The sequence below is a fragment of the Ixodes scapularis genome, unplaced genomic scaffold (genome assembly GCF_016920785.2).
Source record: "Ixodes scapularis isolate PalLabHiFi unplaced genomic scaffold, ASM1692078v2 PGA_scaffold5__190_contigs__length_132052651, whole genome shotgun sequence".
In the NCBI taxonomy this organism is placed as follows: Eukaryota; Metazoa; Arthropoda; class Arachnida; order Ixodida; family Ixodidae; genus Ixodes; species Ixodes scapularis.
The window spans coordinates 124931040-124947627 of NW_024609880.1; the positions used below are offsets into that span (position 1 = coordinate 124931040).

General features: G+C 47.8%; 1 protein-coding gene across 1 annotated transcript in view; it reads right to left on the reverse strand.

The window, feature by feature from the left end:
- Positions 1-2564: 2564 nt before the first annotated feature.
- The window catches only part of LOC8027440 (chitinase-3-like protein 2), a 28173-nt gene continuing 14149 nt past the window's right edge, over positions 2565-16588 (reverse strand). The window contains exons 7-9 of the mRNA XM_029995135.4: positions 11879-12046; positions 10531-10650; positions 2565-2792 (exon numbers count right to left, since the gene is read on the reverse strand). Coding sequence (XP_029850995.2) covers positions 2661-2792; positions 10531-10650; positions 11879-12046 — 420 coding nt within the window. The 3' untranslated portion in view covers positions 2565-2660. The remainder of the gene's footprint in view (positions 2793-10530; positions 10651-11878; positions 12047-16588) is intronic.

Genomic DNA, 16588 nt, shown 5'->3' on the forward strand with positions numbered 1-16588 from the left:
GTCCGGTGATTGTGCGTTGACGCTTATCGCGACGATTAGTTTCGCATGCTTCGGCCACTAAAGCGATTGCTGTCGCAGTGAACCATGTATTAAGCAACTAGTAGGTAATATTAATAATTATTACAATATTTTTTTAGGTTTGGCTTCCGTCGTTTCTGCCTTTCCTGGTCACGTGGCATGCAGCAATCGCACCGATACACGCCCAGGTAGCATACCAAGGCTGCGATCGGATTTCAACTGGTTCTAACTCAGCCACAGAGCCGCTGCGACAGTGCGACCGTTATTTATTCATATGCGTACATTACAAGTGCACATATGACCACGGCATCAGGAGGTCAACCCCTCGCTCGGTCTTCCCAAATTCCATAATGCTAGAGTTGCGGGTGAACATACTCACGGAGAACCCGACTTTTATCATTTTGAATAACCCGGGTGCGATTCACTATCGGACCCTTGCCAATTCTGAGAGCTGCATTTGTCATCCTCTCTTTTTTGAAAAGAAGGTTTCACTGTTGACGCCCACTGTCACCGGCAATCTACACACCCAATCCTAATCAACTCTTTACGACAGTTCGACAAACGGGGACTTTCGCCCCATTCTTCATTCTGCGAATCGGGACGAATTGTCCTTCTTCCAGTTGTCCAGAGACCAATAAAATTTCGACGAAGTGACCAGATTCGTGGTGCAATACGCTTACCCTACAAGAATAGAAAGCCACGTGGAAGGATCTGTTGTTATATTCACACATGATGCAGGCTATTAGTACATCCGGGTGTGAACCTTCTGCTGCACGCCGAGATTGATGCGTTCGCTTCCTTTATCAGCAGTCAAGCTCCCACCTACCAAGACGTCATGAACTACCTCGACAAAATGGCGAGCTTTGGAGTGCTTCCAGAAGCCAGTTAAATTACATGGGCTTCTGAAAACCACTATATGTGACATGCACTATATGCATGTCACATGCAAAAAAAAAAAGTATGCGTACTGTGTGATACTAGTATTCTCGCTCTACTCACTGACATGCAAACCTATTGGTAGGAAATGGATGCGTATGTAAACTACTGACGACTGAAGTGTACAGTGAGTAGTTGTCTGTTCCAAAGATAAACGAACAAAAATAAAAATTTCTCGAATTCACACAAATGTTCCGCATTTACTCAGGAATTGTCGGGTCACACCAGCCACCATCCCCATGCATTTACAGGCGCGTTAGATGTCGATTTTATTTAAAAAAAAAAGATATCTATATTTTTTTTTTATTGTGGGAAATTACGCTTGTGGAAACTCTTGATGCCTTGCACCCACAGCTCCCAAAGCTCATTTTAAAAACTTAAATATTGACTTTCCGCATAGTCAGTGGCGCTGGCGGGCCGTCATGTGTTTGCAATGCGGATCTCCGTATGTAGCTCATCTATAGATCGAAACGGGCAGGGATGAGGACTGAACTAGAAATTCCTGGGTTCTAAATCGCGGCTTTTATAGACGTTCGCCAATTGCGATCCACTAGAACACCCGTACTTTGCATTCCTATTATATATTTCAATTTGGCTGACCTATGTCATCGGAATATTCCAAACATTTGAACTGTTAATATCAAAGGGGCGTTTGGCGTCGTACAATCGACACCTTTAACCGCCATCGTAAACCGGAGACACGGAAAAATAAAAAAAACGGACAAAACAACAACAACAACAACAACAACAAACTTTGAGACTTGTTGTTGTTTTGTCCGTTTTTTTATTTTTCCGTGTCTCCGGTTTACGATGGAAGTTCTTCACCAGCTCGCCTGTGCTTTTACCCTTTCACCTTTAACCGATTTGTACATAGCTGCGCATTGGCACTCAGCTAACTAACCATCAAGCCTTCCAATAGATGAGATTATAATGTTTGTGTCTGCTCTGTTTCTTTGTCGGTCCGTTGAACGTCGGCTTTTGTGGCACGACATTTTAGTATGATGTATCTACGGCAATTCCTGCAGGGACGCGGACTAAATATACACACAAGTCTGTACATTTAAGAGGGCAAATTATTCTAGCACGTGACAGGCGAGACGGAATGTCCAACGTGCCTGAATGTCCAACGAGACGAAAGATCCAACCGAGACGGAATGTACAACGAGCCTGAATGTCCATCGAGACGAAAGATCCAACCGAGACGGAATGTCCAACGAGCCTGAATGTCCAACGAGACGGAAGATCCAACCGAGACGGAATGTCCAACGAGCCTAAATGTCCAACGTGCCTGAATATCCATTATTGTATCTTTCGTCTCGTTGGACATTCAGGCTCGTTGGACATTCCGTCTCGTAATCGCCTCCGCCCCCCCCCCCCCCCCCCCCCACACACACACACACACCCGGCCCGAATCAAAATCCTGGCTACGTGCCTAATGCACTGTATATTTGGTCATGACGGTATGTCCTGGATTGAGGTTGGCAAATGGAAACGCTGACCAAGAGGTTTGCGCGGCACTGAAAGCCCAAGAAACGGCGCGACGCCTCTCGTCGATCTCGGCGAGGTTGCCAAAAGGGTTGAACCAAGCTTGAATCGGATGTTTTCTGCTGCCAACTTTTTATTAAGCACACAGCAGATTGCAGAGAGCACTGAGGGAATGTTCGTCAAGGAGGCTTTCCGAGCTCGGCTCCGGGGTGTCTGCTTGTTCAGCCGATGGCCTTCCAGATGGCTCTGTGGATCGGGAACCTGGTCTCGTTGTCGCAGTGGCCCTGCCAGTCGTCCCACTGGAGCGCGTATGGCATCACTCCTCCGAGGCCCATGGCTTCCGCCCACAAGCTCTGCGCCGACCGAGAGAAAGTCACTCAGGTCCGAGCAAGCAGCTTTCCCAACTGCCGGGGTCATGCTCGAACGATTGGTTTTCCAGCTGCAATGCCGAGTGCTCTTTTGCTGCTCGGACGACTCGCACTAATCGCTTTCATCGCCCTATTTTGTGTGGCTAATACATCCTTGCCGATTTTCAACCCTATGGTAAGAAGCAGGGCCGTAACCAGGGGGGGGGGGGGGGGGGGTTAGGGGGTTCTGACCCCCCCCCCCCCCCCCGAAATTTTTTTCTGGGTACGGCCCTGGTCGGTGCACTTGCAGCCAGCCGATTTTAATCTCCACCTCTGCGCACGCGCAGTGGCACCGGTGGGCTACCGGGTACCAAACCGGGACCGGTTCTTCGGTTTGCTATACTCTCCATTATATGCCACCGATGCACATGATTCATAGGCGAAAATAAGACAAAATGGCCGCCGTTGTCCTCGAAAACCCCCCCGAAATTTTTTTCTGGGTACGGCCCTGGTAAGAAGGTAAGGAAGGTGCGATCGGCCGGGTATTGTGCTGCAGTGCTGGTAAGCCACAACACACCCGCCCACGGAAGTTTCTTTAACGACTGCGTCGAATAATTTTACAGCGAAGCTGTTATGTGCTAAAATCTGAAAAAAAAAAAAAAAAAAAAAAAAAATGCGTCCATGGATGTTAACAAAAATCTCCCGTTTAAACGGCTCTCCTTCGTTCCGATTGGTCATGGCAGGTACAAATAAAAGGAGGTGACAACCCGTTGAGTCAGCCTTCCTTGGCATTACTAGATAGTGAGGTCATTATCTCTTGTTATCATCTACGGTCACCGACTTATCTCAGCCAAGAGTGCGCTGTGACGGGGCTGAGGGCCAGAACGCGCCGTTCTAACCTTCTATACTTTCGCTTACGTGATGCTGATAAAGAGACTTGGGCTCAGTCGGAAAAACCTGTCCTGTAGTAAGCTCTGAAAAATTGGGTTTAGAAATTGCCCATAAGTGACCATAATGCAATGATCATATTGTTGAATTAACAGCGCAAATACGACAAGGAAGGAGAGACAAGGGAGACAGGATAGAGAGCGATCAGCGCTCTATCCTGTCTCCCTTGTCTCTCCTTCCTTGTCGTATTTGCGCTGTTAATTCAACAATATGATCAACCAACCAGCCCACGAGATGATTGTGATGCAATGATCACTTTAGTTACCAAGAATTAAATAAAGACAAACAACGAAGTCGTGTGTCTCCATTGCAATCACAACTAAATCGTATAGATGCCGTATAGTTGTCGTAAAGATAACAGCTTCGCTGGTCCTCCCCCTTCTCGTGAAGTGGATGGGCTCGACACTTTTTCCGTCTACTAATGCATGCTACTAGGAGATGCAGTTCATAAACATCAAAATATTTTGTTCCTTTCAAAATGTTGAAGAGTAAAGGCTCCTGGATTGGGCAGTATCGCGATAATATCTTAGAAATACATCTACATTTCTGTGTCGCGATACAATGTTTCAAGCGGATTGGGTATTTTGGAATCGAAATACATTTTCCGGTGTATTCCTGGTATGGAGATACCATTAGGGGCCCATGTATTTCGTTGCTATTTTCACGAAATCGTTGACCTCCACAAAGAAGGTGTAGGCTAAGTGTCATCTGGGACGTTCTGCCTTTGACCAGATATGGCCACCCTACTTCCTTCTGCAAAAATCCCCTATGGTTTTCTCCAACTTTCGGTGATCGATTATTTTTGCAGATTCAAATATTTAACGCACTGTCGGCGGACCTAGCTGGCAGATTAAAAAAGTAAGGGTTTCTTGAACATCATATCTAATGGTGTCGTCGTAAGGTCAATGCTGTTAGAGGTGACTGGATTGGTCAAAATCCCGTCGACTTCTCGCCAATTCTTCCATGTCCCTCTTTCGTTATGGTAATCTCGAAGTTGTTTGGTATAACACATGTTTTAGGGGTTCCTGTGATTTTGCCCCAGAAAAATAATCAATGCCTAAAAATAAAATGCGTTCAAGCATTACTGAAAAAGAAAAGAAGCTTGCTTCCCTTACTACAGTGTAAAATGCAAAACAATTGATTCTGCGGTAATTTTAATTCGAGCGAAAATGTGTTGAAGTCAAAATTCAGACTGCACCTCACAGCGTTAGCTTACAGGATTAAAAAATATATATATATATCTCGTATTTTATTTTAATTGGGATAATGTGATTCTTTCTTGTCCTTCGCATACACTTTTATGAGCATCCAAATAGTTATACGTAATTTGAAAACATCTAAAACAGTGGTTTTCTTATTAGAACTACGTGTTTCAGTGTCTATTTCTGCTCAAGCAAAATATATTTCTATATTTGTATTTGCAAATATTTTTTTTTTATTTTTCAAATGTATTTCTGATACGTATGGCGGTACATCTTTATAAATATATGTTTGTATCAGTATTTTAGCTGTCTTGACCACGTGTACCAGAATTCGTATTTCCAAATACTTTCAAGAGTATTCCTGCCCATCCCTTTCATACATTTGTGTTCGGGTGCGTTGCGACTGACACAACCATATGCTTTAAAGCCGCTTACCAACACCGTTCATCATTGCTGCTGCGCTGCCTGTGGTAAGCATACTTCGGCTAAACTTACCTCGTGAGTGCACTCACTCACCTCACTCACCCTGACCGATCAGGCCTGAGGTCAGGGTGAGTGAGTTCATAAACCTCGAAAACTCATGAGTTCGAGGTTGAGTGAGGGGCGTGAGTTCAGTGAGTTCATGCGTTCGGGTGAGTTCATGAGTTCGGGTGAGTTCATGAGTTCAGTGAGATCATGAGATCACCCGCACGAAAATGTCAAATACAGGCCGGAATAAAAAATGCCGGTTCAGCCTGAACCAGAAATTAGGGCACCAGTTTGTATCCAGCCTGGAACCGCGTAGTTCCAGACGGGATACAAACTGGTGCCCCAATTTCAGATCCAGACAGAACCGGCTGGTTCCAGTGGTTCTGCAGAGCCACTGGTTAGCGCAGTACCAACCGGTGCCCCCACTTCAGACCCAGGTGTTGCGCCGCCGGAATTCCCGCTGCGCTCACCACTGGACCCTACAAAAGTATTTCGTGCGATGCCCTTAGCCCTCACAAGCGAAATCGTCGCGATTTCAGACCCAGGCGGAAGAGCCCGGGCCTGAAACCGTGGCGATCTCTCGGTTGTAACGGCTAAGGGCATCGCACGAAATACTTTTGTAGAGTCCAGTGGTGAGCGCAGCGGGAGTTCCAGGGACGCACATAATCGTCCAGGCGTCGTCACCAAACACGGTGCACGGAACACACACACAGCACGCGCAAGCACAGTATCCAGTCTTGAGCGCATCGGGAAGTTCCAGCGGGCAAGCGGTATCCGAGTTGTCCAAGTATTGTCACCAAGCACACCAGCGCCAAGCGCATCCAGATGCCGAGCCGAAGTGCAATGGGTCGGCAGCTTCACACTATATGAAGATTCAAAGACGAGGTCTGTGGGTATCCATCCAGGGAAACGATGGGCTCGTCAGTATCCGTGCGCCCGCAGCGCGAACGTCGCCACCGGGCGAGCGCCGACCGACAGTCCGACGAGAGCGAAGAACCTAAACTCTCGGAGCGCTGCCGCCGACTGCAACAGATAAAGCGAGGCTCGCGCGCGGAGAACGTCCGCTCGCAGCGCCTGCGTATCGGATGCGCCTGTCCCTAACACGTGACCTGCGATAGACCGCAAAAGCTCCCCGCCGACCGACCCCCCCCCCCCCCCCCCCTTCCTCCAGTCACGCATGTGCGCGCCCGCTGGCTGGGAGGAGACCCTACCGACCCTATTGGAACCAGGGGGAACGGATCGGATCCACCCATCATCGTGCAGTTCCAGTGCGTTGCGTCTCACTGGATCCGACTGGTTACACCCAGAACCGCGCAATACCAGGTCGGATTCACGCGGATCTGAACTGTCCATAAGTTCAGAACCGCGCGGATCCGAGCTGGAACTGCTCCGATCTGACATTGTCGTACGGGCATGCACTACAACCCCAGTTTAGGGGTTGTAGTGCGCTGGCTTTGGAAACATGTTTTAAAACATCGCTTGCGTTAACACGAACGTACTGTACCCATTGGCTACACATAACGTTCGATGGAACCTTGCAGTTCGTTCCATTTTAGTGTATATTTCGGAAACGCAAAGCGAGAAACATGCTCCGTTCGGAACTTACGCCTGCAAGGTCGCTTTATTGCAAGATGTTTGAATTTAGCTCGGTGCGCGTGACCGCTTCTCCGTTAGTATGGAGTTGACGGCGAAAGGAAAAGGTACGCGATATCTGTGCTCGGAAACATACTTTACTGCGCAGAAGTAGATCGAGCTTCTCGTGGTACGGCGAAAAAAAACGACTCCTAGCGTGGACGAACCATCGTATGAACGACGTTTGATAGTCAGAACTTGTTTTATTAGGTTAAATGCCACCTATAAGCGATTACTGAAACACAAAATATGTTTTACGTCACTCAGTAGTACTGCTTTGCAGGATTATTGTCAGTTCTCGTTATTCAGAAAAAATGCAAGACGAAAATGCGGATATCATGACTTCTCGAGACAGTTATGAGTCAATATAGTGTGATTATCGCTGCAAATGTTGGACTTAGTTTATCATGACATTAACCAGAAACTGGGGTAAAACATAAATTTAAGAAAACTTCAGTGAAGGTGTAAGTCCGATTACTATCGCAGCGCTGACAAAAACTGGCAATATTACGCCCTCAGATACTTACTCGGTGTGCGTCATATCTTCAATGCTACATGAGTGTTAAAATTCGTTTCAAAGGGAAACTAATCGAAAAGGCTGATAATAGGAAAACAATTATATCTAAACTTAAACATAGTAACTAAGTATCACTGCTTTAGGCATTCACATGGAAAGCTGGAGTGTAGATGGGGTACAGCTTGTATAGCACAATGCGTGAGCAAGCAAATAATATCACAGAGATTCACATAGGCACAACCGAACCCCATATAGGCACAACCAAACAACTATTCTGCAACCGCGTCTTGCACTGCAGCGGCATGCATTCGCTTCCTAGCTCTTTGAGTTCGGTCTTCTCTCGTGATGTGCACGGTCCACAAGTTGATCGGGCACCCAAGGAACTTTGACGGAACTATACTACAGTACGAATGCGCGCCCGGTAGCGTCGTCGACGTGGGAATTCTCTCGGAGCACTTCAGCGTTTGTGAAGTGAAACTCACACACTTAAAAAATAAAAGCTCATTCGTGTAAGCTAGGGTGCCTTCATGTGCGCTTTGCTTAGGGTGGAGACATCTGGCCATTTTGTTTCCACTTTTACATTTATTTTTTTGTTCAGAAGCGCGTGAAAGAGCGTGTCCCTGCACGCGTCTGTGGCGCTGACTGTGCTATGGCGACATTTTGTTTTCGTCGATTTCTTTGTATTTTCCCCGTGAGCGCGTGCTGTCGGCATCGGGTACTACAAAGGGTGGCGTCACTCTAAACAGAAGGTCATTGAGGCACCCTAGTGTAAGCAACGGGAAGCGCGAGCAAAAAGCCTATATGCACTCTCAAAAAAGCCCGTGCGTCTACTTCCCCGCACAACACTCAGAGAGCCAATCACCGCAACTTACGGAGGCAGCTCAGCGAATGACGATGCCGAAACATATGTTTAAACCCAAAAACACAGTCTGAGCTGTGACATTAAGCAATGCAAGCGTGACGTTTTGCATTGCTTAAAGGGGTACTCCGCCGTTTTCTTCATAGTCCACGATTTGCCTAAAAGCTTGCCAGACACACCAACAAACATCGCTGAACTAGTAACCCAAATATTTGGACAAAATAACGTTTTTTCGTGCAGTTACAGAATTTACAGTTTTGGACCTCATCGTGTTTTTCAAAGAGAAAAGCTCTACGGGCAACATTGAAAAAGTGACGTCATGGTTGGGTAGGAGTTCACTCTTTGGGCTGTAGACTTTGTTCACATCTGATTACAAACAGTTTCATGGTGTCAAATGAATGCTTTGGAAGGTCGCTCCAGCCCCCGCGCAGCAGCACGATACAAATGCTCGGCATAGTTCATATTTAGACTGCCTGCTCGAACCGCAATCCAGCCCAACCGTGACGTCAGGGCAATGAAAAGCGCGGGTATATTCGAATGTTTGTTTTGGCGTCGTTTTCATTTGCCGATTTCACAAAAACTATTCTGAATTTCGCGATACTAAATAGCATACCGAAAAGAGTAACGGACGGCGATTTCAAATATATGGTTACTGGGGTTGCTCAAAATATCGCCGGAGTTCCCCTTTAATGTCACAACTCAGACTGCGTTTTTAGGTCTAAACATATGTTTCGGCATCGTCATTCGCTGAGCTGCCTCCGTAAGCTGCGGTGATTGGCTCTGCGAGTGTTGTGCGGGAAAGTAGACGCACGGGCTTTTTTTAGAGTGTGGCGACGTGACCGATCGAAAGCGTCGGGGTGGTCGGCCCTCCACGATTGACCGAATGCTGACTTGGACGTCAGCAAAGGATTCCTCATCGGCGGAAATAAGAGTAATGTAAGAACTTCGATTTTGACGGTCTAAAAGCGCAATGATTTCCAGCTTCCACCCTGCTAATTAAAACACCATCGAACTTGTTGTTCACAGGGTAATGACGCCACGAAAGGTAACCATAGGAGGGCGCCACCCAAACATCTCGCCGCAAATAAGAGTGAACGAAAGAGCGAAAGTGGCGTGCTTCAGTCATTTAACAAACTAAAAAAATCCTTTGAAAACTTGTGAAATGCCAAAACCATGCGTCAAAAGAGGAGTGGTACCCGCAAAGTAAATGACGTTATGTGCGTTGGTTTCGGTCAGGACAAAGCGCCACATGCTTCACGAAACGTTAAAATATATTGCGAAGCCGCTCCAACTTGTACTTACGCTCTTGTGTGGCTATATTTCTTGTCCCTTCGCGTTCTACCAGAGCAAACAATGACTCGAAAAATGAGGAGGTTCTCACCTTGGGTGGCTCAAAAGGGCAAGTTTGTCCCGCGGGATCGCTCGTATCCAAGCATCACGAAAATCATTCTCGTTCGGAAATCTGAACACTGTCACCCTCGGGCCTCCGATGTATCTACGTCAGCACCGAGGGACGCTGCATTTCAACGGCATTGGTATGCCTTTGAAACCGACGAAGGCAAACAAGCGCACACGCTTGACGACGACGCCAAAAACCTAACTAAACAACTCATCAAAAAAGAAAAAAAAAACGTGTGCTGCGTGACCGCGTGATTTTCTGGGGGAAAGGAGTGGTGCGTTGCGTTGAAGCAGTTGAAGCCGACGTCTCAGGCAATTTGAGCCCTAGCCGTCAGTTCTGACGTAGTCTGACGACATCTCTTCGAGCGCTCCGGCTTTGTGTTCTAGGAGGTGTTGGCCACCGGCATATGGAGAAACTGGATAGGGGCGGAATAGTTAAGGGTCGACGCAAAATTTTCTCCTCTCCCGAGCGAAACAAAAGAAAAAGTTAGCGCGTCCGTGTTTCCGGATTTTACCGCTGGGGCATTGCTTGGCGCTGCCTGGCAGGCCCCCTGCTCGCGCCCTCTTTCCTGATCTCCTTTCCCCTTTACAGCGGCCACGTTCTTTTGCGATTTTACGGCCTTTCTAGAATAAGGGACGCTATGACTGGCACCTGTACAGTTATTCCAAACCACTGGGGCCGCTACCGCACTCTTTCCGTTGTTGCGCCTGTACACAGACCTTGAACACGGCGCTCTGGACGCTGTCGTACGAGATCCAGTCCCGACCCTTGGACGCGTACGGAGCGTGGGCCTCTTTGTCCATCACCTCCACGGCACCCTTCTTCAGGAACTTGCACACCTGCGGGTCAGTAGGGCCAGATCAAAAGTATAATAACGGCACATTAAGTAAAAGAATCCTTGAAAGGGAGACGGGCGCATTAGACGTCATAATCTAAACTCCTAGAGGAAAAGGTGCTTGCCGCGCATCTCTTCGACATCCCAGTGCATTGCTGGCGACGCAAAACACAACTTCCAAATAATTGCTTTATAAGCTTATTTTGCAAAGCGGCTTCGCGTATTGTATTAAAATAAGATTGACAAGCGCTCGAGCAACTCGAAACGAACCTGCTCTTTTGTGTCGTTATTTCTCTCGGGACCAGCGATGTGAGCCACTTGCTACTCCCGTCTTTACACCCCCGATTATAGAGAAGGTCGGCAGCCCTTCACTGTCGTCCTTGGTGACGCTTCCCTTGTGTCGCGTGCTCCCATACCGTAAAGGTTGGTTTAGTGGATCATTCCGATACTCCCCGACAGCAATACCCGATAACAGGGAGTTTTAGTAGACCGTGTTTCCCCTTCCGCTAACCCTCCGCTACAAAGAAACCGCCACTGCGCCTGCGTGCCGATGGCCTTGGCTGTAGAGTTCCGGTATAGGCTCCTTGCACAGTACGTCATTTCCGTTGCCCTCCAAAGAAGAGGAGAAGAAGGAGATCCCCTCTTATCAGGACCCTCCTTTGTACCTCCCGGATTTTTACAGGCGTCGCTATTCTCCCCCCAGAAGATTATAGATGATTAACCTGTCACTCAAAATTCTTACAAAAGCAGCTTCCCTCTCCTCCTCTTACTTGGTGTTCAAAAGTGTGCGATGTGACGTCAGTGCAAGGAGCCTATAGCGGGCCCTCCGCCCGCTACCCGGAACTCTACAGTCAAGATTCGCGGACGGGGAAACACGGCCTACAAAAACTCGCTAAGGATACGATGCACACGCAAAGGCGAAGGTGGAGTATGCGCTATCGTTAGCCAAGTCATCGGAACGGTCTAATAGAGAGTTTTAGTAAATCGTTCCGACGGTGACCCACTGCGTGACGGTTCCAGTTGTGCTCGACGCGTCGCGCGGACCTCGGTTGCCATAACAACCACCCTCGCAGTCGATCCCTCTGTACAACTTCCCTCCACTTGTGACACGCTTACGACGGAATGACAAACCCAGGTCCGCGCAACGCGTCGACGCAGGGAGTGGTCGCGCAATGGGTCGTTGGGCTCCGAACCGACGATGCTCGCGTGAGGTGACGACGAGAGCTGCTCGCCTGGTTGAATGGCAGGAAGCCTCGTCCCAGGCCGGGTCCCAGGGCCCTGCTGCCCCAGCCGTGATGGCGCCTGTGTGCCAGTCGGAAGGTGCGCGCGTACAGGGGGATGCCCAGCACCATCTTCTCGGGGGGCATGCCCAGCTCGGCCCAGTGCTGCACCGCCGACGCCTGACCACCGGCATTCATTATATCCTTTCAAACGCATCTGCAGCTAACTAGCATCTTAGACGAGAAATCTTAAACGAAAATACAACTTTCAGCCAATGAGCACTTTGCGGTTTATACCTTGTAAAGTTTACGCTTCTCTTCCTGGAAAACGGGAGGCCAACAATCTCGCCAAAGTCGTCGGCGGCTTGAGACCACACTAAAGTTTAACCGGGTACAACCGAAAGATGTTAGAGGGTTTTAGAACATACACATTTCTAGGGAACGTTAGCGCTAAATTTAACGTTTGCGTTACCTCACGCTACGCGAGGAAGTTTTAGAATAGCGTTTCTCCACCGCGACGCAAAAACCCGAGCATCTCGCGCTTGCGACGCCGCAGTGATACAGTAACAATTTTTGTTTCGCGTACGAAATGCTGTAACTTAAAACACACAATTTTTTTTATTTTTATTTAGAATAACATTTTAGATTTATTTGAATATGAGAATGCGACTCGAGCGGTCGACCGGTCGTCTCCACTAGCGTCGCCTCGGCAAGAGGTAGAGGTGTACTGACCATAGAGTTATCATTATGTACGTTATACAGGTTGAACAGGGATGCAAATTAAGGCAGAAAGCTACCAGCCTCCTTTAGCGGTGCCCCCCTCTGCATTCGTAAACGCACGTGCATTTCGTCTCTTCGCCGGAAGGTAATAGGAATCAACTTTGTCATTTGGATCGACCGACTAGTATGCACTACCATTGTTACCATTGTAAACGTGTGATTCTTGTAGTCAGGGATGGGCAAAATACATGCAAATATGTATCGAAATACAAATACAAAATACTTCGTCAAAAATGTATTTAATTACAAATCTAATTACATTTCCACAAAAAGCATTTAAGTACAAGATACAAATACAACCAAATGTATTTGGTCTCCTCCAAATACTTTTCCAAATACATTCCTCAAAATTTGCTTCAGCGACTTCAGGGCACCTGCAACGGGTTTCTGGGTATCTCATTTTAATTTTGCATCGCACACCCTGGAGTTAGTGTGCGAGGCTCTAGTAACGTAATAGAAATATAATCACAAAAAAATTTAATCAGCTTGGACGTAATAGGTGAAATAAGTACAGAGCTTCATGCAGCTTTTTTTGTCGATTACATTTTGGTATAGACCAACAAAGAACCGAGACGACCAAGACGCGCTAGAGAATTTTTTATTGTCGCAACTCGCACCAGTTACGAAAATCTGGACGACCCGCGCATTTAGAATGTTCCAAGCAAAGGTATGGCTGGAAATCAGGCTGGAAAGCATCACAAGTTATCGCAGCCACTTATTTAGCCAGTCTGCCTGTGAACGTCGCTTTCGTCACTATTCTTGCCCTGGACTAGCACCGTAATCACAAAGTCACTAGACGCTTCTGCATGATTGAGAGACACTGCATCCGGTGCAGGACGTAGTTTTCTTTCTGCTCTGGACACGTCTTAGGAGGAGCAAATTGAGTCGTGACAATAAATTTGAGGGATGTATTTTCGCCCACAAAATTGTATTTAATTACAATTGTATTTGAAATACCCACGTTTTAGTATTTAAATACACTCGTAAAATACATTACCCAATTTGTAATTAAATACAAATGCAAAATACACCAAGTATTTAAAATACGTATTTCAAATACTTGTATTTGAAATACTGCCCATCCCTGCTTGTAGTTATATATGCAAATGACCCCGTCGTGCAACTTTACGCGTGGCTAAAAGTCACTCCAAATGTAAGGATAATGTGCGTGGGAAATAAAAGGTTTCAGGGGTTTTAATTGTTCTTTGGTATCAGAAGTGGGAGCTGTGTTTAGAATGGAAGGGGAGAATGATCCTTTTGTTCAAGTTTGAAAGAGGATGGTTGCTGCCTTAGCGTCTCGACCTGTGAGGTTTTCCCCGCTCATTCCTGCATTGTGTGATGGAGTTTCCGGCGCTTGAACCGTATAGACTTCGTCCTTCTATGTTGGTAAATAAGCCTGTTAGCTGAGTTTGAGACGTCGTCCTGTCTATTCTATGTCCCTTCTGCGTCTTGATGTTTCTTTTCTACCCCAATCTCAGGTTGAACATTGTTAATATTCACCAGCTCGCCTGCACCCTTGCTATATTCTCAATGTAAGGTGCCTCTATTTATTACATGCCGGGTAGCTCTTATCAGGCACCGGTGTTCTGGCTTCTCCCTTTTTCAAATATTTTGAGCATACGTAGATGGTGTTTGAAAAGACACAACAAACATCTTGAAAGTAAACATTTGGCAGAAATCTGCCTGGTTGGGTAAGAACAATTAGAAGAGGAGGAAGGAACGCCAACCAAAAATAAAAAGGAGCCCAACGTTTCGAAACCTGCTTGGTTTCTTCTTCAGGGGCGACTGTGTGCGCGAGGAGCAAGTGGTCTTCTTTTACGGCGGTGGACGTGATTTTTTTGCGATCGTAATGTGGCTGAGCCCGCTGACGTAAGCCGACGGTAAAGCGCCAAGCGACCAATTGATGTTTTGCGGAGTGGTTTGAATGTGCCATGACTCGACGAAGAGCCTTTGCCAGGAATTGTTCTCAATGTCGAGGATACGTGTGTCGTCGAAGTCAATGCGGTGGTCATTCGAGTCACTGTGTTCCGCAACCGCGCTGCGCTCATGATCGAATTTTCGCACGTCGGTTTTGTGCTGGCGAAGTCTTTCTTTAAAGTTTTTGGTTTCGCCGATGTATGTGGCAGGGAAATCCGCACAAGGAATCTGGTAAATAACGCCTTGCGCTCTTTCCTTTGGGGGACGATCTTTTGGCCGGGGCATCAGGTGTCCAAGCGTTGACACTGGTTTGTGGGACATCTGGATGCCTTCTTTTGCCAGCACACGCGCGAGCGCTTCGCTGGTTTCCTTTATGTAAGGGACGCAGATGCGCGTGGTTGAGCGGGGATGTGCGATTTCTTGTGTTTCGCCGATTGGTCTTAGGCGTCGATCAGATTTACGTTGACGACGAGCGATTCGCTGAATAAAACTGCGTGTGTAGCCGTTATTTAGCAGGTCGGAGATGATGGTTTCTTCTTCCTTTTTTCTGTAGTCCTCCGACGAGCAAATAGTCTTCGCTCGGGACAGGAGTGTCTGGACGACCGACGCCTTGTGGCTCGCAGGGTGGTTTGAGTCAAATCGGAGATAGCGCCCAGTGTGTGTCGGTTTCCTGTACACCGTGAATTCCAATTGATCTTTTTGTCTTTTGACCAGCACGTCAAGAAACGGCAGGGCGTCGTTCTTTTCAGTTTCAACGGTGAACTGGATGGCCGGCTCGATGGAGTTGAGGTGTGCCAAAAAGTTGTTCACTTCTGATTTCTTCATAATGCAGAAGCAATCGTCGACATACCGTAAAAACACTTTAGGGCGTGCAGTGAAAGACTCCAGCGCGCGATGTTCAATGGCTTCCATTGTCAGGTTGGCCGTGGTGACGGAGATGGATGCGCCCATTGCGGTTCCGCTGGTCTGCTTGAAGAATTCTCCTTTACAGCTGAAGTAGGTGCTCCCCAGGCAGAACTCTAGCAGGCGGCACAGTTCGTCCACCGTAAGGCTGGTCCGTTCGCTCAGCTTCTTGTCTCCATCGAGGGCAGCTCTGGTTGTGGCGACTGCCAGGGGAACGGGCACGCTGGTGAAGAGCGAGACGACGTCGAACGACACCAGGCTTTCGTCATCGTTTACCTTTAGTTGCGCAACCTGTTCCACAAAGTGCCCGGTGTTCCGCACATAGGTCGCTGTGTTTCCAACGAGAGGAGAGAGAGTGCTGTGAAGGTAGTTCGACAATCCCCGAAGTGGTGAGGTTGTGAAATCCACGATCGGCCGGAGAGGGACGCAGTTTTATTCAGCGAATCGCTCGTCGTCAACGTAAATCTGATCGACGCCTAAGACCAATCGGCGAAACACAAGAAATCGCACATCCCCGCTCAACCACGCGCATCTGCGTCCCTTACATAAAGGAAACCAGCGAAGCGCTCGCGCGTGTGCTGGCAAAAGAAGGCATCCAGATGTCCCACAAACCAGTGTCAACGCTTGGACACCTGATGCCCCGGCCAAAAGATCGTCCCCCAAAGGAAAGAGCGCAAGGCGTTATTTACCAGATTCCTTGTGCGGATTGCCCTGCCACGTATACATCGGCGAAACCAAAAACTTTAAAGAAAGACTTCGCCAGCACAAAACCGACGTGCGAAAGTTCGATCATGAGCGCAGCGCGGTTGCGGAACACAGTGACTCGAATGACCACCGCATTGACTTCGACGACACACGTATCCTCGACATTGAGAACAATTCCTGGCAAAGGCTCTTCGTCGAGTCATGGCACATTCAAACCACACCGCAAAACATCAATCGGTCGCTTGGCGCTTTACCGTCGGCTTACGTCAGCGGGCTCAGCCACATTACGATCGCGAAAACATCACGTCCACCGCCGTAAAAGAAGACCACTTGCTCCTCGCTCACACAGTCGCCCCTGAAGAAGAAACCAAGCAGGTTTCGAAACGTTGGGCTCCTTTTTATTTTTGGTTGGCGTTC